Source organism: Akebia trifoliata, chromosome 8 (genome assembly GCF_017979445.1).
Source record: "Akebia trifoliata isolate Shusen 1 chromosome 8, ASM1797944v1, whole genome shotgun sequence".
NCBI classification, from domain to species: domain Eukaryota; kingdom Viridiplantae; phylum Streptophyta; class Magnoliopsida; order Ranunculales; family Lardizabalaceae; genus Akebia; species Akebia trifoliata.
In genome coordinates this window covers 28,683,723-28,707,312 of record NC_141382.1, presented here as the reverse complement: position 1 = coordinate 28,707,312, position 23,590 = coordinate 28,683,723, and the positions used below count along the sequence as shown (strand labels likewise).

General features: G+C 36.0%; 1 protein-coding gene across 4 annotated transcripts in view; it reads right to left on the bottom strand.

The window, feature by feature from the left end:
• LOC147396470 (protein SEMI-ROLLED LEAF 2-like) overlaps positions 1-23,050 on the bottom strand; it is a 28,128-nt gene extending 5,078 nt beyond the window's left edge. Inside the window, exons 1-20 of one of the 4 annotated variants that reach the window (XM_086450918.1) lie at positions 22,988-23,050; positions 22,784-22,807; positions 22,362-22,519; positions 20,075-20,149; positions 18,803-18,918; positions 16,389-16,503; positions 15,523-15,651; positions 14,466-14,513; positions 14,112-14,305; positions 13,796-13,992; positions 12,919-13,211; positions 11,578-11,727; positions 11,077-11,454; positions 10,769-10,918; positions 9,364-9,436; positions 8,794-8,921; positions 8,482-8,682; positions 4,490-4,630; positions 4,257-4,385; positions 3,440-3,634 (exon numbers count right to left, since the gene is read on the bottom strand). In XM_086450918.1, coding sequence (XP_086307044.1) covers positions 3,440-3,634; positions 4,257-4,385; positions 4,490-4,630; positions 8,482-8,682; positions 8,794-8,921; positions 9,364-9,436; positions 10,769-10,918; positions 11,077-11,454; positions 11,578-11,727; positions 12,919-13,211; positions 13,796-13,992; positions 14,112-14,305; positions 14,466-14,513; positions 15,523-15,651; positions 16,389-16,503; positions 18,803-18,918; positions 20,075-20,149; positions 22,362-22,496 — 2,847 coding nt within the window. In that variant the 5' untranslated portion in view covers positions 22,497-22,519; positions 22,784-22,807; positions 22,988-23,050. Of the gene's footprint in view, positions 1-3,439; positions 3,635-4,256; positions 4,386-4,489; positions 4,631-8,481; positions 8,683-8,793; positions 8,922-9,363; positions 9,437-10,768; positions 10,919-11,076; positions 11,455-11,577; positions 11,728-12,918; positions 13,212-13,795; positions 13,993-14,111; positions 14,306-14,465; positions 14,514-15,522; positions 15,652-16,388; positions 16,504-18,802; positions 18,919-19,015; positions 19,053-20,074; positions 20,150-22,361; positions 22,808-22,987 lie in introns of those variants that run through there. The other 3 variants (XM_086450917.1, XM_086450919.1, XM_086450920.1) reach the window with 3 other exon arrangements.
• Positions 23,051-23,590: the final 540 nt, after the last annotated feature.

Genomic DNA, 23,590 nt, shown 5'->3' with positions numbered 1-23,590 from the left:
AAAGGTATTAACCTAACTCAAAGAAAGTATCTTAGGGATAGCAATTGCAAGATCCAAGAAAGGTCTTAACCTAGCTCAAAGAAAGTATGTTCTTGATTTGCTTAATGGGACAAGTATGTTGGGAAGTAAACCTATGGACACCCCAATGGACCCTAATTCAAAGTTGATGGTAGATAGTAGAGAGTTGTTTGATGATCCAGGAAAATATAGAAGACTAGTTGGTAACTCAATTATCTGACTATCACTTTTCCAGATATTTCTTTTGCAGTAAGTGTAGTGAGTCAATTTATGGAAACACCAAGGGTTCCACATTGGGAAGATGTTATTCGAATCCTTTGATTTCTTAAATGATCTCCAGGACGTGGTTTGTGGTATAAATCCAAAGATCATTTGGACTTTGAGGGGTATTGTGATGCTGACTGGGCAGGTTCTCCATCTGATAGGAGGTCTACATCTGAGTATTGCACTTTCTTGGGAGGAAACTTGATTTCCTAAAGAAGTAAGAAGTAAAATGTGGTTGCAAGGTCTAGTGCAGAGGTAGAATATAGAGCAATGGCTCTTATGACATGTGAACTAACGTGGGTTAAGAATTTTCTTGAGAATTGGGTGTTAAGATAGCTACTCCTATGCAATTATATTATGATAATCAAACTGCAATTTATTGCTTCCAATCCAGTGTTTCATGAGCGAACAAAGCACATTGAGACAAATTGTCACTTTATCAGAGACAAGGTTTTATGTGGGAAAATTAGTACACCGTTCGTGAAGTCTGAAGATCAGTTGGCGGATATATTCACTAAGGTACTTAACTGTAGTTGCCTCAGTCTTATTTACTCCAAGCTGGATTTACTTAATATTTATGCTCCAGCTTGAGGGGGAGTGTTATCTTTTCTTTAGTTTCTTCTATTTTCTCTTCTTTAGTAGTTTATTTTCTGTAGTTTATTTAGTTTGTTCAAAGTTGGACTTTCCAACTTGAGGGGGAGTATTATTAGTATGTATATGACGTGTGGGGGCAAACTAGTCTTTTCCAGTTCCACATGTCCCACTTAACTGTAGCCCTAATTCTCTTATATAAATATAAAAGAGGAGGCTCATAGAAACTAACCTATCGATCAAAGATCAAACGAAACGATTGGAGGAGAAGAGAGTAGGTTGGCGACGACGGTGATGCTTCAAGAGGCCAAAACCGAAGAGAAAAAAAAGCCCAAGGGGAGTTGTCAATGGGTCCTCTAGGGCTCTGATACCAAGAAGAACTGTTAAGCCTCAATGAGAGCTTGACAAGATATTTATAATAATCAAGGTGAATGGACATAAATGCCCTTACATAAAGAAGAATAGAAAGCTAGAAAAAGCAAAATGAAGACATATTTCCAATAGTTAATACGCTAAATTGAAAGATACAAGCAAAGCTTGCTACACATCAATACGCCTTCCTTCATGCCGCCATCAACAACACATTGAAGGTAGTCTTTCATGACCAAACCCAAGTCCTTTTCTAAGACTTCCCACAACAATAATCGCTGGACCAATTACCCTCAATCTGCTCTCCCTCTTACGACACTTATCCACCTTGAAATTGGCCCCAACATAATCCATCTACGCACACCTCTACCTCTCAGCCAGCCTAAACCATCATTCCAGCCCCAAAACAATACTAATTCTACTTCTTAGCTCAATCAAACCAACAATAATCAACCACCCCCTCATAAACCTAAACCAATCAACCCTTATGCACACCCCAAGCTAAACAAGTGCTTGAAATGTGGCAAACCTAGTCACACCTTCAAGGAGTGTCGTAGTTGACAAGCCATAGTTGTGGAGGCTGAATGTGAACGTCGAGATGATGTTGATGACGATGGAATTGAAGTTTATGATGCATATGGATATGATGAAGATGAAGAACATAATTTTTGCGTAATTCACAACCTTCTTTCCGTCCAACATGTTGATCCTCCCACAAGGCATAGTTTGTTCCACACCACTTGCAAAGTTCAAGTTAAATTGTGCCAATTGATCATTGATAGTAGGAGTAGCAAAAACATCATCTCGTAGCATATGCTAGAATCTCTCAAGCTGCCCAAACCTCAATACCCTAGACCATATTCAATAGGTTGGGTTGATGATGAATACCGCAAGCAAGTCACTCAACAATGCCACCTTGCATTCAGCATAGGTGCATAAACGAATCAGATTTTATGCGACATTGTCCTTATGTGCACTTGCCACATACGTTTAGGTTGACCTTGGCTCCACAACAAGGATGCACATATAGTGAGAAAGCCAACCCCTATTCCTTCATGCACAACAAAGAGAAGGTTGTTTTGCATCCCTCATATGCCAAATCGAAGCCTTCTCAACCAGCCAAATACAAGCATGATGCCTATAAGTGTTTAGAAGTATGATAGGTTTATAAAGTTGCTATTATGTTATTATAGATAGGCTAGGAGAGTTACTTTTTAGTATTTTAAAAGGTTTCTAAATTGTTATGATGAAGTTATTTATATAAGGAGCTTAACACACGAATTTTTAGAATTAAATTCATAACAACTCATTCAATAAATTTTGAATTTAGTTATTCTCTTGTTTCAATTTAATTTTCTGGCTTTCCCTTCTTTTCCAAGCTTGAATCTTATTGATTCAGACTGGTTTTGTGTGTTCTATTGAACACAATCACTTAATTTTTTTGAATCTATTGATTCACATATTTCCGCCACATCAGTCATTTTTCTCTTTAAGATATACTTGTCAAGTTGAACATGATTAACAACTATGCTCCGACTTGAGGAAGAATATTGGATGATATTAGTTGTTATTAGATATTATTAGTAGTAATTAGTAATTTTCGTTTTTACTAGACTACTAGGATATAAGTCCTTAGGGGTAATTCTTTATTTTTTATATTTCTTAATATAAAACCTAAAGGGTCCTCTATACACCCCAGGGCTTCTTTACATATTTTCTTCATCTTCTTCCCTTTCATTTCCTCTTCTCTCAAGCCCCATAACAGGTAGAATCAGGTAGCAGTGAAACAAAATATAATCTACTTTGACCTCCCCACATCACCACCCCATCATCCAAAAAAAAAAAAAACGTCATCAAAGGGTTGTAAATTTTTTTTTTTTTTTTTTTTTTGATTGATAAGGATTGTAAATTATATCACTCCAATTTTTGTGAATTTGTAGTCATGGTAAATCTATGGAGTGACCCAACATAGGTCAAGGTCCAAAACCACAGCCATTGGCAGCAGTATACTTTGTGTATAGACCTTGAAAGTTGAAACCCAAATATCATGTCTAGGCTACCTTAGGCTTTTTTATATTAATCCCCCTTGATGTAGAAGTCTAAGATCCTTTTTAAGAAAATAAACAGGTTAAACCCAAAATATTTTATCAAACAATGACAATTAAATCATGACGATTAAGATTTTAGATCTTCTCACCGTGTTCGGAAAGGTGGGCACTTTCCTTTCATTTTCCCTGGGGAACACTTCTTGTTGATTCTTGAAACTTAGAAGTACCGACATCTTCTGATGTTTACCCATTACAAGGGCTTCGCATTGATTCTTCATTTGGTCGTAAGGTATGGGTGTGGTAGACACTGGGAAACTCGCAACTTGCCGGGCTGTTTCCAATACCTATCAAGGATATTCACCTTTATTACAATTAATGAAATAGATGCCTTTCACATAAAAAAGAACTGAGAATAATTTCCTCAAAATACCAGGCCCAGTTTGTTCAAGTTGGCCAAGAACAAAAGCTGAAAAACTATCAAAAAAAAATAGAAGGAAAAAAAAAAGATGAATGAAAGAAAGAATATAATTTTAGAATTCCCAGATTGCAGAAGCATGACCTAAGTTGACTGTCATATTGATTTTCAGTGTGTTTTCCATAATCTAGTGCCTGATTTGGCGTCAATGAGCCAGATAGATACCCAATACTCAATTAGTCATAACTAGAACGTCTCCTAAGGCCTTTTTTTTGCAAAGTAAAGATGTTGTATTAATAGCAAAACAAGGGGGAGATCGAGATAACCACCCCGAAGGATACAAAAGAAAAAGAAAACAAAGACAGGTCAAAAATCAATAAGATTAGATGATCCTTCCATCTGAATCATTTATGAGATTTCCAAGGTGAGACCTATGGGGTGATGGATATAACCCCCTGAATGATGCCTGCATTCTAGCTAATAGAAGTTCAGAATCATCTTCATAATTATTTGAGGATCTTGCCACAATGAAGATAAAATGGCAGACGTACCGATTCTAAGAGTTGGCTAACGCTTAAAATGTCAAGCGTGTTGACTGAGAGTGTTGTATTGTGACCTGAATGACTTCTACTCATTTCAGGAAATGCTTCTTCATCTGTCATGGCAGCTGGAGGCATGATCTGAAGGCAAACCGTCCAATATGTAAGAGCTCTTTTACCAATTTGACCAACAGTTGTATATAATGATAGTGAGGACAACATGAAAATAGAAACACAGCTTTAACCTCATCAAAGGCTTGAAACACCATCCGTGCAAGTGGAGAACATGGTCGTGGCGTCTCCATGAACAAAGCAGCACCCAATGGATATGCATCATCAGGTGAAAAACCTTGTAGGAGCTGTTTCTTTATGCCTGATAACTCCTCCTGCAGTAGAACTTCATTAAAATAACTTATTTTCACCTAGAGCACATACACACAGATAATAGACACACGGAAAATATATTTGGAACACTTTGTTGGGAAATAACCCACCTAAAATATCCCAGGATTCATTTGCCATCGTCTATATAATATTTAAACGCCCACTAACTCGATTTCTTCGAATAACTCAGGACTCATAGAAACACTGACTTGACTACCAATTATAACAAAGCCTATTCAACAGAGACACAAAAGAACCCAGAACCACAGAAACACAGAATTTATTCCATATATTGATATATATAAATTAAAGTGCTTTGAAGCAGCCTCCAGTCTTAGAATCAATTTTAGTAGAGGTGAAGTTTTTGGCATGGTTGTCTCACGGGACCTTTGGGATTTGAAGTGGACTATTTTACTTCATCTTATCATGGGCTTTATATAGGGGCTGCTAATTAGCGATTGAAGACAATATAGAATTCAATGTTTGAAAGATCTAAGAGAAGACAAGCATTTTTGGAGAAGGGCTACTTATCCAAAGGAGGTAAGCACTTGCATTAGTTCTATTCTATGCCATCTAGCCTTCAAACTTATTTTCTACATTTATTCACTTCCCAAGCCTAGAACAGCATTCCTTTAGCCAACCCCAAATCTTTGGGATGAGGCTTCGATGATGGATAATGATTCACTCATCAAGCCACTCTCTTTAAGACTAGAAAAATTTAGAAAACCGATTAGTTAATAAGCGAAAGAGAAAACGTGCTCTGCTATCAGGCGCCTTCATGATAGGAACGATAGCCAAGTTCTTTGTTCGCCAGACTGATGTAACTTCCCTTCGAGAAGAGGTGTCGTGAGACCTCCGTAGTGAGTGCCAAGAGACGAGTGTGTGGAACAAACGTGCATCAAAACATTGGTTCGTGTCAGGATGCTGGTTCCCTACCGCTAGATCAATGGCTGCTCACTTTGCCTCCTGATGTAGGGTGGAACACGCAAACCTAGAGTTTATGTTAAAAATCAGGTTCTAAGGTGAAATCCCAAAAAGTAGGTGTAATGAAAAATCTCTATGTCGAGCAAAACAGATAAGAAACTTTAATTCATGTCTGAGATTGATGGAAATCAATCGCAAACACTAAAATTAAGAGCCAATACAAGATTCTTATGCTCAGAAGAAGAAAAAAACAAAGAAAAGGGTGAAAAACTCTCTTCTTTTTCTTTTATTAATCAATCTCAAAAAAACTAACTGCCGAATTTGTTTATTGGAGCTCCTTATAAAGATAACTCCCTCATAATAACTTAAAAACCTTCTAAAATACTAAAAAGTAATTTTTTTATCTATCTATAACATAATACTACCCTTCTAATCCTATTAGAATTTTCTTTTGGACACTTAAAAACACTTCTAATTATAGCCTAAAGAATAAAAATGAATTTAGAAAATAATAGAAATATAAAATAAATTAAAATTTTCTTAAAGTTGAATTAGAAACTAACTAAGAAAAGAAACTTTCTAAAATTGAAATAGAAACTAACTAGGACTACTTAAGCAACTTAAAAAACAGAAACTCAATAAAAGAAAGAGACCCATGAAAGGTTGGACAAAGTCTTGTGGACCGGTCAAAGAGTGGACCGAATTGACTCACTTGGTTAAATTGAAAAGTGAGTTGACCCGATTTGACTCAGTCAATTTTGTTGATTTCTTCGACACATCTTAACTCAATCATAGGCATTGAGATAATTGTCAGCAAGCCTATCTACATCACCCCTTATGCTACATATGCTTGCCTATATGCCTATAAGCCCTTGCTCCCGGAAGTACCTACATCCCTACATCTACCGGCGAGAGAGGGAAAGAGGAGGCCATAGCATATTGAAATATAATCAACACAAGAGCAATAAGCACTACACAAAAGTAGTGGAGAACGATGTAGTTGTGGTTGCATTGTCTCTTTTCTCTATTTCTTATTGCTTCCACAAGGTGCTTTGCTTGTCCAGTGAATCCTCCTACAGTGAACAAAAAGATGGACCCTACAGCAAATAAAAAGATTTGGATCCCAATGTGGAGAGCTATGCGCTTGATAGCTGCGCAAGATCCGGATTCCAAGTAGACAATTGTTTTTTATTTTTTTTTTCTTTTTTCAAAGACTAATTGAAGAATAGAGCTCTTGAATAAGTGGCTCTGAGAGTTTTGGAAAAAAATTAATAGAGGTCTTCGGAGGAGGGTTATTTAAAGTGTGGAAGAATATCTTGGTTGGGATAGTAAGTAGAGGGTAACTATATTCTAAGCCATTGGAAAGGAATTACTAAGCTTTACAGTGATTCTACAACAACATAAATTACACGGTGGGCGCACCATACATACCATAGGTGAGATTTTGGAAGGACATATATGCTAAAATCCCTCATATTCACACTTTCTAAGATGGTTATGACATGGAGGAACCAAAAAAGGGGTGTAGAGTCCTAATTTATAAGGAGTGTACGTGTTGAGCAAAGGAGTATCTTAGCTGGTCTTCTTTCATGCTTAGGAGCACATTGCTTGGAGGATAGGTACCAGCATAGTCAAAAAAGGATATGCGACATAGCGTGCCTAAGTGAAGTTAATAACTTCATTAATTTCATAAAACAATGAAGACATAAAAAACAATATTTCAACGACCAATATCTAATTATTTACTGATTTGGAATGTGATTAACCTGAAATATATTGACATTAGACATTGATTTAGATGACCTAATCATGTTGCTTCAAAATAATTTTTACAGTGGTAAACCTGGAAGATAAGGTTGGCTCGTTGTAGCTGGTTTGTAAAAGAACCAAAATTTACTTGTACCATCGCTCTTCCGTTTCCCCCTCATCAAAAATTCCAACTGGAGCAAGAGCTCCCTCATTTACCGTCTCCAGTCATGGTTGACTTTATGACATATGTCTGAATTTCCACATCTGTATTAGTGTATTTTTTGTATTCTTCTAAAAGAATTTCCATGGTATCCGATCCACTCACCGCTCATGCTGCTGCTACTCTGGTTTACTGTTTCTTTCTCTTAAACAGCTCCTCCTACTATTTTTGTCTTAAAGAAAAGGAAGAAGGTCTTCTTTTTCTTCCTCCCAAGTATTCAGGATGTATTGGTTATGAGGTTAATCAAGTTGGCTAACTTTTTCTTGTGGTTATTGAGTTGGTAATCTCTAGAACCTAGAATTTAGTAGAACCCTTTTACCACTTATCACACTATATATGTGTGAGTATCTTAAAACACCTGTGTTCATGTTGAGAATACAATATATTTAAATAAACTAATATACATTAAGTCATATGAAGATATATAACTAATAATGAAAACAAAAATAAACAAATAAATTAAGATTGTTTTGCAAAAATGTCTTGCCATGTGTCCAACACGGCAATGTTTCACAAAACAGAGTGTATTTCTTACTTAGACAGAAACAATTAATAAGAGTACCCTGGAGAAAATTCATAAAATCTACTACCAATCTTTTCCTACTAAATTAGAGTACTTCCAAAACAATGTAAAAGATAATCCCTAAAGGGCTTGTATCACAGACTGAATGATGCTTATCGACTAAATTTGCTCGTAGAAAACTCCTTTCCTTTTGTCTCAATTGACTGATAGTGACTCCGTTGCACTTTGAAGAACAACTACTTGCAGTAGCTAGGTTAGTCATCAGTTTCATAACATATTAAGGTACTCTAGTCTCGCTTTATCCGGCAGGCACCAATGCTATTGATATACTGCCCATATGACCAAATTTACTGAATCATTCTCAAGACTAGAGAACCTTGTGCTTTAAAACACCTTTTGGAGGAAAATAGTTTGAAGAGTGACCAAGGGAAAAATACCTCTGATAATTTTCCAAACTTCTTCATAAAGTGGGATACCACAATTTCTTTTAATTGTCCATCGTCCACATCTATTGCTGAGAGAAACTTTAAGGCAGCGATTTCATCTTCTTGTGATCCGTAATTTGTCATCGCACTATCTGATGCAACAAAAACAGCCTGCAGCCTGGTATCTTCAATCAGCTCAAGAAAAGGATCAGCCTGTCAAAAGAGATCCCTTTAATAAATCCCATCCTTGAAATTAAACAAAGAAACATAAAAAAAAAAGTTCAAAATAAATTTCACATCCAAGGAAAAGGTAGAGAGATTAACCATTTTATCCATGAGTGTTCCTTTAACACATGGAATTAGATGTGGAAGATTGCCCACTTTGGCCGAAAATATAAGCATGGATGATGCCAAGGTAAAGAGAGATCTTCTACGAGATGGTTGTAAACCCCCTACAATTCGTAAAGGAACTTCTATCGTAAGAACAATTCACAAAGAAGAAGAAAGAAAAAGGAAACTTCGAAGCATGGACTTTGCTTCCTAAAAACAAATTGATATAAAAGATGCAAAAGAGAATTGTGAGAATGTAACTATTTGGCAAAGTGAGTTTTAACATCTTTCCAAGTTTAGGTCAAAGAAGTAAGAAAAACTAGGGAAGATGGAAACAAATTCTCCAAGCTGTTCAAAGTAAGGTAGGCAACACATCAGTAGAGTCTTAAGAATCTTGGATTTTCCATGAAAATAACTTGACTTTAGGTATTTGATAAACAAATAACTATCGACCCAAACTTTACCAAATTACATTAATGTTAGCCTTTGATGTTTTTTATTTAAAAGTCACCATTCAATATCAGCAAATAATTATATAAAAGAAAAACAGACAAACTTTCTTACCTTCTTTTTCAAGGGAGATGCTCCTAAGTGAAAATGCCAGCTGGAAACACCGAACCAGAGCATGACTCGAGTTCTGTCATGAGCATGATAATCAATTACACAATTACAAGGAATAACCATAAAATAGACAGACTATACGAAGTTACATTGAAAAATATTTCAAAAGTGAACACAAAAGCTCACTTTCATAAACATGTAACACTGGGTTGCCCAACCTGATATCCAGGCGGAAACAATAAGTAGAAATACAATTAGGGAGTTGTCTGTGTTAGGAAGATGGAAGGACAAGGATCCACCTAATGAAAGTCTATGTTGGGAATATGGGACATTGAGCACTAATTCTACCAACCTAATGAAAGTTTTCATTGGGGAATATGGGATACTGTGCACTAGTTCAGGGTTCACATCAGCCAATCATAGGTTTCACTGAAGAGAGTGAACTGTTTTATTCATTTGATCGTCCAAGATGATGGATGGTCTAGAAAAAAAAATTATCCAATATGGATAGCTAAAATTTCAGATTAGGTTGATATTTGAAGTAGGAGATCTGCAAGGTGAGAACAATTTATTGTTTGGTCCAACCTCATGTATTGGGTCCACATGTACCGGTATGCTGCTGATCAAACATTCTGATGTCTGACTTCGAGAATGTTTCTGGACTATTTATTGTTTTGGTTGTTATGCCAACAACTGGGGGACACTCGAACACTTGACAAGATACTAGTAGACATATATAGGCATGGTGGTGTGAATGACATGTCAAAATGTTTGTGTTCTTTTGGGGAAAGTTGTTCAAAGGATTCAAGGGTGTTTTCTTTGAGGATTTTCCGGTTAGAAGGGATGCTATTTGTAATTTAGTGGCTTTCTAATCTTTCCTTTTCTTATTTTTGTGGGATGGTCATCTCGTCCTCCCCCTTTCTTGTACTTTTTCCTCTTTTCGTAATAAAATTGTTTCTTAAGTATCAAAAATGGTTTTTCTTGACAGAGAACATATTTTATCTAGTGCAAGTTCTCTTCCAGTCTAAGATATTTTTCTAAACTGCAGTCATTTTTTATAGGCACATAGACCACATATCAAAGAATCACAGATCTTGTTCTTTTTGCCTTTTGATTTACAGGCTACCACATTTCTTAGGATAATGATATTGGCGGATGAAAATGATAAATTTCCCTAAACGAATCAACTTATATTTGTTTAGACACCTAGCACCATGTGACATCTAGGTAACACAATGACGAGTATGTTATGCTCCCCATACAAAAATAAAAATAAAAATTAAATCCATAATTTGTCTCCTTGATTTTGTATGTTTCATTTATTAAGGCTTGAAAAGAATCACATTAATGAAGAGAAGAACAGAGGTAGAAACAACACAGTAAAAGTAAATAAGAGCATGAACCTCACCTTGGATTGGGAAAACAATAAAGCAAGGCTGTAAGAGTGGGCCATCGCCTCGAAATTTGCCGGAGTGTTTTCAGTGGATGTTGCTTGAACCCAAATCGATGAAAGCAGAAGATCCACTTGGTGACTACTCAAACGAAGGGAAGTTAGCTCCTGAAGAATGTTTAGACGGCAAAGAATAGTTAAAATGGCTGAAATTGCTTCAAAATAAAGTTAAGTCTGAAAGATACAACAATACGAAAACTCCTTAAACAAAAATTATACGTTATAAAAAAAATCATATCTATCAGAGATAAGTTATAGGTTCATACTTCTTTTCTATCCATCACCATGCATGGAGAAGAAAGCTTGAAGCTATGAGGTTGACTACGAGATGGAAAAACATTATAATATTTTACATCAACAAGATTTTGGATTCCATCCTCCCCTATTCCTCCATCCATGACATTTGGTTTGCCTCCACTTTCATACTGCATAGAGAAGCTTCCACTCCTTATCTTCTGTGAGGCAGCAATAGAAGAAGAGAAGCACGAGAGAGCTAAAGATGGTTTTTCGTGAGGATCTGAACAAGGGAAATTAAATGATGGCAAGAGCACGACAGAGAAGACACGATGGGCCCCAACTCGGGTTTCTGGGTCCGGGTGGGCCATTGCTAAGATCAACTGATGAAATAGAGCTTCGGGGAAGGCCTGAAATATATGATAGGAACTCCCCAACTTAGTTGATTTTTCACAGGAGTCAAACATGACATGTATTAGTAGCTACATATGTATTGAATCAAGCAACAAATCAATGATTAAAAGCAAACTTGCCTTCTTGTGATATGATATGTTAGGAACAGAAGAGATAAGTTGTGCAGTACGATAAACAGCTGTCAGAGTTGTTCGAGCCACAATAGTAGTAGTTGGGATATTCTCCAGCACAACAGCCATCATATCAAGAATAGGTCCCACATCCCCAACCTGTTAATTAAAAACTTAGATGCCCAAAACCATTCAAAAAATGCAGAAAAAATAATCGGAGTCATACTCATCTCAAGTTACTTTCATTTCTCAAGCATTTTTCAAGTACAGATAAGTTCAGGGGAATGATAGGGTTACTATCATATAGTATTAATAAGATAACATTAATGGCACTCTATGATACGTGTCACAAAACAATTCATGCAACAAGCCCCACCTTGGATGTTTTCTAACCCAAACAAAATCTACCCAATCTATGCAAAAAGTCTCATCATGCTATGCTTTAATGCTTTAATTGCAGTATTTTGATTATAAATTTGCCATACAATTATATTTCTAGTGTACCAGACCTTCCATCAGCCCTGGAGAGAGAATTCATTGTTTTGGATGGCCAAAAGAACATGTGGGATCTTGATAAAACTACCATGACTATCATGGACCATCCAAAACATGAGAGAGCATCTCACGACATTGCCAAGTCACCAATGCATGAAAACGTGGGCCACAAGACTTTTTTAGCTTCTATGTTTTCTCCAGCTCACCCATTCTCACATTCTCATCTTTCATCATCAAAAGAATCCAAGTTATTCTAAAAAGATCGCAGCCCAATCATCTGCATAAGGAATGATGTCAAGAGAAGAAACTCCCTATCTTTACAAGGAAAGTTCTATTCTGAAAATTCTGTAAGGAGTTCCTAAATCCATTTTCTGATTTGCAACTGTAATGTGTATTTTGTTTGTTCATTTTCTGTTGAGAGATTTATTATTTAATTCAATTTGCATAAGTAATTAGGGTATCACACTTAGAGCCTTCTCAAGATCAGTCTGTCACTTGATCTTCCTCTCTCTTATCTCTCTCTAACTCTTTTTAGTTAGATCTGAACAAATTGATCAGCTAAAATATGTTAAGAAAGTCATAAATGAGTAGTTTATTTAAAAGGTAAGCAACAAAGAAAACAAAAAATATAAAGCACATAAGTTTTGGGCCATCAGCATCCAGATGTCCACAATGAAGTTGATTAGAAACTTGAGAGTTTATGCATTTAAGATTACAATGCGAATGACATTTTTTTTATGGGAGGACAAATACCCAATAGATTGCTAACACATTACTCGAACATCAAGTGGACCACTTGTTGGATAGCAGAGTAGCCAAAATAAGAAAACATGAGAATGGAAAGCAATTATAGACCTTGTTTGAGAGTTGTGTAAGGCATTCTTCTAGTGCAGAATGAAGAGCAGTGTTCCACTTAATTGAATCACTCTCACGGTTGGATAATTCGGCTGAACATTGCATGCATTTGCGTAAATGTTTCATCAAGTCAATTACCGCACCAGTAATTGCAACAGAGGCGTGCAACTTTGCTACTTGTGCAAGATGTGTGGTAACATTAACAATATCAACTTGCATACTGGGCTGTTTGACAACATTTTTGTGATCTAAGTGCTTCACCAAGATAGATAAAAACAGATGGGTGTTCTGCCCTGCATGTTAAGGAACCAATGTCAATGAAGGCAACAAGGATTTAGGGGCATAAAATGGGTCGGATTGTATCCAAAATCCAAGTGATCCAAATCCGAATTTAGCGGGTTTGGACCCTTGGAGTAGACCCAAATAATAAAAAATTGATCGAATACAGGTTAATGTCCCTTGATCCGAGTCGGATCCAGTCGGATACAAATCGATCCCTATATCCACCTAGATCCGAATGACATATTGCTTTGAAAATGATATTTTTTTAACTATTAAAAAAATTGATATTTTTATGTTTTTCAAAATATCTTTTTTCTACTACTTTAATATAAAATGAATTCTTATAACATAAAATAGCATAGCAATTAGAAAAGAAATATAGCAAAAAAAAAAACAAAAAGGTTGAACAGTCCAAAATTATCCGACCGGATCCGGATCCAAGTCAGATTCTGATACGGAACAGAATAAAATTTTGGATCTGGATAGGATGCACTCAGATCCGACCCAAACCCACCCCATTTTAAGCCCTACAAGGATTCTCAGACAAACTTGCCAATCCCATGGGAATGATAGAACATGGAACTTCAATTGTCACCTGACTTCTCCATCTGCAATTGCATATCTGATAAAACAGAAAAAGCAATCCCACTCTCAGGAGACCAATGGTTCCCAGCATCAAAACTATGGAAAAGGGGTTCAAGCACACGCCGGACAGTAGTTGCCTCCTTAGCCAGTCCAGCCATATTTTTCAAGCAAACCCTAGACCAATATAGGGGGCTTCTTGAAACATCCCTGTTAGAAGTGACAAAGAATCAAAGGGTCGTACTTGCAATTTAAGTGAAGCAATAATCAACTTGTGAAATGAACAAATAGAAACCATGAGATACTAATCTTTAAAAGGGGGGGCTCACATTGCAGGGTCCGACTCAGGATTGGAGTTCATGAGGTCTGGTAATGGTACCCTTTTAATGATACCTGGGAAAGATGAGCCATGATCATCTGTTTTGCATACTTCTTGAACCCACTGGCCTTGGGGTTGAGAATATTGTGGGGTTTCTGAGTTCATTTGGGAATCCATATAATTCGCTATAGTCACTTCTATAATCTGTTTTCAGAAGAGGAAGAAAAAAGGTTACAAATCTAAAGACAAGCCAACAAACATTAAACCTGCCAGAATATTTCAATCACATAAACAATCATTCAAACTTCATCAAATTACGTCAAGCACCAAATGAAGAGAGTTATATAAAGGAAAGACAACTCACAGTATCGAAATCCATTGAGATATGGGAATATTCCCCCATAAACCACACCTAGGCACAACATGAAAAAGCATGTAAATGGTATTAGGAAGTAAGAAAATTCATGATTCACATGTCGAAAGCCATACAAGAGAGAGGGGGGGAGTAAAAGAGGAAAAAAATAGCAGATTTGGTGCTGAACAGTAGTCACAAATGAAATATTAAGATAGCTATAAAAGTAACTGCTGAAGCAAGTCGATTTCTGACTCCAATGGAACGATCAAGGATGATAAAATAATAGCAAAACATCCCCTGGTTTAAACACTGTTACTCTACAATCTGAGAGAGAAAATGGAGAGGACCTCATAAGAGGATCCTCCCAATATAATGCCTAAAAAATGCGCGTAAAACACATATTTCCATTCTAGCCAACAGTTTTGACATTGTTATTTCACATGTGATGGCTAGAGGTTTTTTTTCCTTCTCCTATAGAGTGTTTTCCTCAACTAATCTTGTCTAGTTCTCTGAACAGTGAAATTTCCCGATATTGTGGATCAATGTTGATACCAGCACCTGAACTTCAAACCTGTTGGTTGAAGTGTTGGTGGTGTTTTCAAGAAATCAACCTAGTGACGATGAGATATTTCCTGATTTTGAGAAAGTAGAAATTAATAATGAGAAACTAGGATGGACAAGATTTGACAAAATTAAGTATGGAGACAAAGAATAGATACTACATATCATGTTTATGACATAATGTAAACTTACATATAATCTTGCATGCCTATATTTGGTTAATGCAATATCTTTCATCAAGATCTTGTTGGCATAAAGTCATGAGATTAGATAAAATTGGGTTTGGAAATTTGACCTACTGAAATTTGATAAATACCACTCTAAGAATTATGGAAATATAGTTATCAGATTAGAGAAATGATGCAAATACAATTATCATATAAAAAAAATAAAGGAAATGAAAAACAAATTAACAACATATATAATAATTGGCATGAAATCATGGACGTCAACAAATAATCTAGTGGAAGATAGAAGCATTCAATGCAGCAAAAAAGACTTGTACCATCAACGCAAGAGCTTGCAGACCGGCTGAACGTAAACTGAGGGCTCTTTCATCTTCCCCAATTTCTTGAGCCAGCTGACAGAGTTTCGGTATAAGGCCTTCTAAATTGAACATGTATGTGCTATCTATCTACATTGATAACATAACCATGAGTCAGTTTCAGAAAATGGATACTTTTATTTTGAAATATTAAAAACAGGTCAGTAACCTTGCTTCAGCCTTCAGTTGACACATGTGTCACCATTTACAAGGTCCCCCTACAACAGCATCTAGGACAAAATCCAATCAAAGTGGACATGTAGGCTTTTCTTTTGACAAATTTGCATTTTTTCCTGAACCTCCAGAAATATCTGGTATGCATGGTTTGGTATGAGATTGATACGGAGCCAATCACAAAATTTGTCGAATTTTCACGAAAATTTAGGAGAAATCGTTGAAAAGAGGGTTGTGCCAAAAAAATCGGCGATTAATAGGCTGTGCAACACAATTTGGTAATTAATTTAAAAAAAATCAACAATTATTAAGAAAAATAGATGATTTTTTATTTAATTTCTGATTATTTTTGGAAAAAAAAAAAATCATCAGTTTTTGGATCGATCCCTCCTTCAATTTTTTTCCCGACTTATCCTCCACCTGAAGTTTTTCTGGAAATTTCTCAAATTCAACCGAATTGGCCTCCCGCCGAATAATTGCTGAACCCGAACTTGGTTACCATGATATGGTCCTATAAGTGGGACTCACTGAGTGATTGGTTCTTATGCCCCTAGTATGTGTTAATGTGTATGCACAAGCCATTTTTAAGTTTTATATACAATTGATCCATAAGACGTGGACCTTAATTACCTTCCTATAGAAAAATAATATACCTGACTGTTAATGAAGTCAACAATGATATGGCAAGCTAGAATGCGCATCTCATCCTGTCGTGTTTGTTCTAGAAGAGTCCGAACAACACACAATAAGCTACTAGCATATAGAGGCCTGAAAGCAATGAAAAGCTTTGGTGAATATCATATACAAAATGAACGATGTGCAACTTCTAAGATAACCGAATACAAATTAAAAAAAGTGAGAAAAAGTAAAGGTCCTCAACCAAAGTGGTAAGCACATTATGGTTTCATGCACTCAAAGAAACAAAAAAGCAGCAAATGGTCTTTCCACTAATGATTAAGTGTGGTAGTTATTTTGACACATTCGATAGATGGGCTAAGGCCTGGTGATAGTAATACTATTTAGTGTGTAACCACTAGCTAGCTATTAGTTATAAATGAAGAACCACTCATATTCAAGAACAGGTCCACTGGTTTGAGTCATTTGCAAATGATGTAGTGCTAGTTGATGAGACTAGTAAAGGAGTCGCAAAACTAGAACTCCAAAAAGCTGCTCTAGAGTCGATGGGCTTTAAAATAAGAACCAAGATAGAGTACACAGAGTGCAACTTTATTACTGGCACCCATAGAGAGAAAGAGCTAGTAAAAATTGAAGGCCAAAAATACCTCGAAGCAACTATTTTCACTACCTTGGTTCTGTTATCCATAAGGATTGAAGAGGAACTTGTGCATAAAACTAGAGTTGGATGGTTAATGTGAAAATCTGCTTCTAGAGTGCTATGTGACCAATGCATCCCAATAAAACTAAAAAGGAAAATTGAATGAGGTGGGGATGTTGAGATGGATGAGTGGAAAAACTACAAAATATAAAATTAGAAAAGAGCGCATTAGAGAAAATGCAGTAGCAGCCCCAATAGGTGATATAAAAAAGGGAAAGTCAATTGAGATGGTTAGGTCATGTGCAACGAAAGTCGAGTACAGTCCCAATTAGAAGGAATGTGCAAATTGAAGCTTCCAAATAAATGAAAGAAAGACCAAAAATAATGTGGATTGTACAATCAACCTCATGTTTTAGGGGTAAGGATTTGACAATGATGAATCGCTAGTCAGCTATCAGTCGTCCTGCAAGGATATGTACATTTGATGATGATGATGACTCTGGAACTTATTTCTATATCACATAATAAATAAATTTTCATGAAAATTTTTCTAAGCATCCATACAGGGCCTAACTTTTAAAATGTCAACTTATCTATGCTTCAATATTCTTAAGACTTCTTACATATAAGCATGATACCCAATATAAATTGAAATTGAAGCCCTTCAAGGTACCCTTTGGATAGGTCATACGGGGAGCCCACCCATGTCTTGACAGTAAATATGATATTGCTGTAGAGATGGATTTCAATGTGTCACACTCGCATCTAAATTACCAATGTCCAACTTTATCCAAATAAATGATGGTGAAAATAAATCTGCAACTTGGGCAATTAGAAAAATATAACAAATGATTCAAAAAAAAATCCATTCACTTTCCCTCCTTGAGATCTTAAGATCAGCATAGATGACTCTAGAGTTTGTAAATATCTCCGGATGCAATTTCTTTTCCTTCTAATTTATCTTGTGTGGTTATCGCCTAACCCAAGCTTTCCCCATGAATTAATGAAAAAGAAAATTGCCGTCCCCCACTCAAGGGGGTTAGGCAACAAAATTCGTTTGATGGGTATGTATAATGAGGGGTCCAATTCACTTGCTAGCGCGTGAGCTAGAGAGAAAAAATCCCAGATCAGTGGACCAAGAACAGCCCATTGGGGGCCATGTGTTTAGGCCCAACAGACCTTAGAAGAATCCCACTTGCAAATATTAGATTCCAGCCCATATTCCTAGCCATTTTGGGGCTTTGAGAAGTTTCCCGCACGTGTAATTTAGAATTAGCAGTTTTAATTTAATTGTTACTAGTGTTTCTATTTTTAGTTCCAAAAAGTTAGCATTTGGGATTAGTAGGATTCATTTTGAAAAGTAATGTCATAAGAAATAAGAGTCTCGAACAAGAGCAAAAAGGAACATAACCTCCAATACAATAAACGGAATAGAACCATATCAAGGTCCTAATTGTACGTCTTTGGTATGATGTCCTTCCAACATGGATTCATGGATCAAGGTTCTAGAAGGTTTTAAGTTAGGTAATTTTATGATTGAGTAGTTCTAGTAGAACTAGAAGTCCTCTAAGCTGCAGTCCAGGCATCTATAAATAATCATGTGTTCCTTTAATGTGAAGAAAATTCCTCAAAATAAATAAATAAATGAGGGACAATCTACTAAAATAAAAGACACTTTCCAAGATGTGTAGGCACCAATTCAAGAATATTCCTATCATATCCTTGCAGCCAAACTCCTAATAGCAAGGATAAGTAAAAGGCCAATGAAAAAATTAAAAAAATCAAACTTACATCTGCTCTTTAGATGAAGATAACAATTTCCTATATATGCACAACACAACTTTCACAGAACCAAAGTGCTCGTTACGCAAATCCTTGTAACATTTCTGCTCTAGGTACTCCGTAATCTGTCGAGAAGTAACAGAACTAAGCAGCACAAAAAGGAATATTATAATATAAGCATTTAAAGCTCAATGGATAGCTAGATATGCAGAATAAGCATACCAGAGAAGCATGGGCTCTCTAATCAATTGAAATGTACCTTAAACATCATACCAGAATCAAAACAAATTTCAGTTAAAAATGAATAAGTCTGTCGATATGACTCTCAAGACTGAAAGATTCCAATAATTGTTAATCAAGCTGTAACTTTAGAAACTTTTCTTTTCATAATATATTTGGGTCAGGACCATGGATTTCTGAAATTTTGAAGTCTATAAGGTCATACGCTCATAGGGCCCACCTGAACATCAGTCCATGGTGAGTACATTACCCTCATAAAAAGTTATGCCATTCCAATATTTCTAGCCTAAGAAAAATGGTTACAAGTAGAACAACTACGGAGAGTACGTTCCACCGTTAACTAAATGTCATAATTGATAGGTTAGACATTTCAAAAGGGCGGATTTCCCATTGAGTATGATCTCCATGGTGAGGAGACAGTGTGAACCCCATGATTGTGTGTGGCTGTAGACCCATCTTTCCAGATGTTCATGGATCTCGACAATTTATAAATATATTGGAAAGATTGAACCTGCTAGTGTCAAGGCACTCATGCGCACATACATGTAAGTACATCTTGGAAAGATTTTACTTGTTTATAACGAGATAAGGCATAGAAGCAAAATATGACGATCATATACGATAAGGATATAGAACTTATATTGTGTGGATACAACATTTGCACTATAAATGGAAGTATCCGACATGTATGCAACATTCATTTTGAAGTATCCCTGGTACCATAGCTAGAGAACTCACACATAAATAAGACCCACATCAAAGAAAAACCTGTTTGTGTCAAGGCGCACACGTACACATACATATAAGCACATATTGGTAGATAAGGCATGGTAGCAAACTATGAAGATTATCTATAACAAGGATAAAGATCTGATACAGTGTTGATACAGCATTTGCACTTTAAATGGATGTATTTGACATGTATACAACATCCATTTTGAAATATCCAGGTACAATAGGTAGAGAACTCGCACATGTATAAGTAAGACACATCAAACTTTGAAGTAATGGCCTCTGTGTGAATACGAAGAGAGATAATACCTTTGGTATGCGTAAGGGATTTTTCGAAGCATATTCGCAGAGCTTTCCAATTTTCCGATCATTCGGCTCAATATCCTATCAAAACAAGAAGGGATAGCAGTAAGCAAAGGAAAATAAAACCCTTCTATGGGATTTTGATTAAAAACACAATATTAGAGAACTCCCTAGATCCTCAAATACTGTAAATATCAAGAAACTGAAGTTTTAAAAACTAGCTTACATCTCATTGTGAGATATTGGTTTTCACATTCCAGAACCTTAGAAAATGAAACAAAACTTCCTATGCTTCCACTTCCCTGAATTAAATTGGTATTAACAAAAAAAAAAAAAAAAAGCAGCTCAACATTTTATGGTTTACCACTATCGTGACCAAACTTATCCCAAAAAATAGGGGGGTCGTTGGACGAATCATGTCCCTATTCTAAAATGACATAAATGTGTGGTCAATGCCATGTCATACTCATGTTTTACAAACAAGCTAACAAACCGTCACAATAATGTTTTATAAACAAGCTAACAACCAGTTATCTTAACACATTCAAATATTTTGTTTTCGACCATATTAGCTTATCCATATACATTCATTCGATATTGTATGATTAACATGAGAAAAGGTATTAGTATATGGTGAGTTTCTAAGATGTCCACCATACCTTCATCAGCCATGATGTCCTCTACCCTAGCAACATGGTTTTATAAGAATTTTGTGGTTTAGCACATACATGTGACATCGTTGATGCATTTTCAGAGCATTTTGTATAATTTGAGAGTCAGTGTGACTTTTTTACTTAAGTTCAGTGGTCCTTCTATAATTTCTTGAGGAAAAAGGTATTTTTTGAAGTTTTGTGGGAGTGTGAGCTTTTGTTTGTGATGATGGACAAATGGGTCATAGGAGATTTTCCATAAATTTGGGTAGTGATGTAAGATAGGTCATTATTTTATTATTTGGTTGCTTACTTAAGGAGGGGTCGTGTAAGAAAGAGGAGATTTTCTAGAGATCTCTAGGAGTGGCAACCGTTTATGTTCTTCCTCTTTCGCCTTTCTTCAAAACAAGCAGGGGTAAGAGCCATTCCTCCAATCCCTCTTGAATTCCTCTTCCTCTGCTTATTTTTCATTCTTTAGTTTCGTTTTCATTAACCTTCTCTCTTCATGTATGCATGTCTTGATGATACTTAGCTCCAAGGGAGGGAACACAAGGTTCCTCTGTACGATATTTGTGTGTTGTCGGTGGTGGTTTTAACTCCAAGAAGATGACTACAATGGCAATGATAATCAAACCAAAATCACTTCCAACGCATGGATATGTAAACATGAACTACCTCTTAAGGCCCAAACCGCCCCAGTAGAATATCAAGTTGCTCGCCTCCAAAATGGCTATTTAATCAAAGTGATATATCAGGATCATAAAGGAATTTAGGATTGGTGGCTAAGAGTAAAGGTAATAAGAAATAGAATATTTACGTTAACAAAAGAGGAGTTCAAGGATACCTACCTATAAAGGACAAAGCTACACCAAATAAACCGATTATTTACACATCCCCATTCACAAGAGTATCTCATCTAAATATTTAATCGCATTGAACTTTATTTTAAAGATAGACTTCACTTTGTTGCAATGGTTCCACCTATCAACTTGATGAAGGGGATAGTACATATAGAGTGGACAACTCACCCAAGATAGCGGCCTATAGCACCTACCTTCTCTCTGGGAACCTATAAATAAGTATATAAACTCAAGAAGGGGAGTCCTCCTTATACCAATACTTTTCTCCCTAATGTCCCTAGCCCTGCATCATTTAAATCCCCTCCATACTCTTTGATTCTCTTCCTCTCTTCTCTTATGGATTCATAGTGAAAGCTAAAAGACCCACGATTTAGGCAGCTATCAAAGCCACCTAATCCTGAGCTCTTACACCTCCCCTTGTTCAGTTGGACAATATTTTCTTCTAGAATCATCATTGCATTACCCTTCACCCAATTTTTTTTATACAAAAACTCACCCTAGGGAAGTGTTGGCATTCCAGATTTCTGGGTTAGTGTGTCTTAACACTTCATACACACATGTCTGCATTTAAATTATATTGCTAAAACAATAAAACCAAATTTTGCTTGTATCGATCTCACGAATCGACATTAAACAACCAGATTCTATGTTCATCCAAACCAAAATATAAGATAACCCAATTGAACGAATTGCAAGAATGGATCAGTAACCGTATTTTCTCCAAATGGACCAAAATAAACAGTGGAACATTAAATAAAATGGCAAATTCAAATAGATAGTCACCTGAGATCGAGGGAAAATTTCGGCAAGAAGTTTCTTGTATCGTTTCACAGGCTGTCTCGACCTTGCTCGCATAGAAGGGCAAAAGAAACAGAGGTTACCGCAGACGGGTAATACCCGCCTCGACATTACCCCCATTTGGGCACAAATTTAGACCCCTCCTATCAAATAATTCTCAAAAAAAATTATAAAAAAAATGAAGATCCCAACAACACCGTTTCTGAGGTTTATAAAAAATGGGTTCAGAGAAGTTTACAGTAATTCACGAAAAATCACCAAGGATTCCCTCGTTTCTGGGTTTTTCAGGGCCAAAAAATGGCCGAAAAGGAACTAATTTCGCAAAAATGAACTTAAAATTCTCAGAATCAAAGAATAACCCAACAATCCAAATGAGAAAATATCTCTTTTTTGGATTAAACACAAACCTTAATTTAGAGATCTGGTACAGCCTGTATAAAAAAAAAAAAAAAGAAGTCAATGCGGCTGAAAATAACAACTTAACCATGCGAAGAAAAAAAATTGAAATTGAAATTGAAAAATGGGTTCTGCAGATATTGCAAATCTCTGTCGAATTTTATATATTAATGGGAAATTTTTAAATCGGTCCAGAGAATTTTGAAGAAGTTAACCTCAATTGGTAGAACGGGGGGCAAAGGCTTGTTGAAATTCCCCCAAGGCTTCTTTTTCTTTCAGTGGACGTTAATATGGTGAAACAAAACAAAACAATCCAAATCATTTTTTTTAATTTAGCAATATTAATTAATTAAAATTATATAATAAAAACAATAATGATAATTTACCCTTTTGGGGAACAATTCAATGAATGCTAACAATACTCATGGTCCCGGGATTTATGGGAGTTGATCTTATAATAAATATATTAACATGTCAAAAGTTTTATATTTGCTTTTTGACCTTCTTTACCATTACCATTGTGCTCTGTCCTCTGTTTTTCTCTCTTTATTTTTTGAGATCTTATATTGACCAATTATAGTTACATCGCAATGAGATTAGAGAGACACCAATTCCGTAAATTAATTAAAAAATGCTAAATTGACTTTCTACAACCGTGCACAAAATCATACATGCTTTTTCTCAAAATACGAGGTTATGAACTCGAGGAACATCGATGGTTCTTTGCAAATACTTTGTTGAAGGTGGTGTTGTGACTCCGATAAGTGACACTCGTGAAACCTTTTGGGCAATGCACATTTTTTATACATGTATTTGGG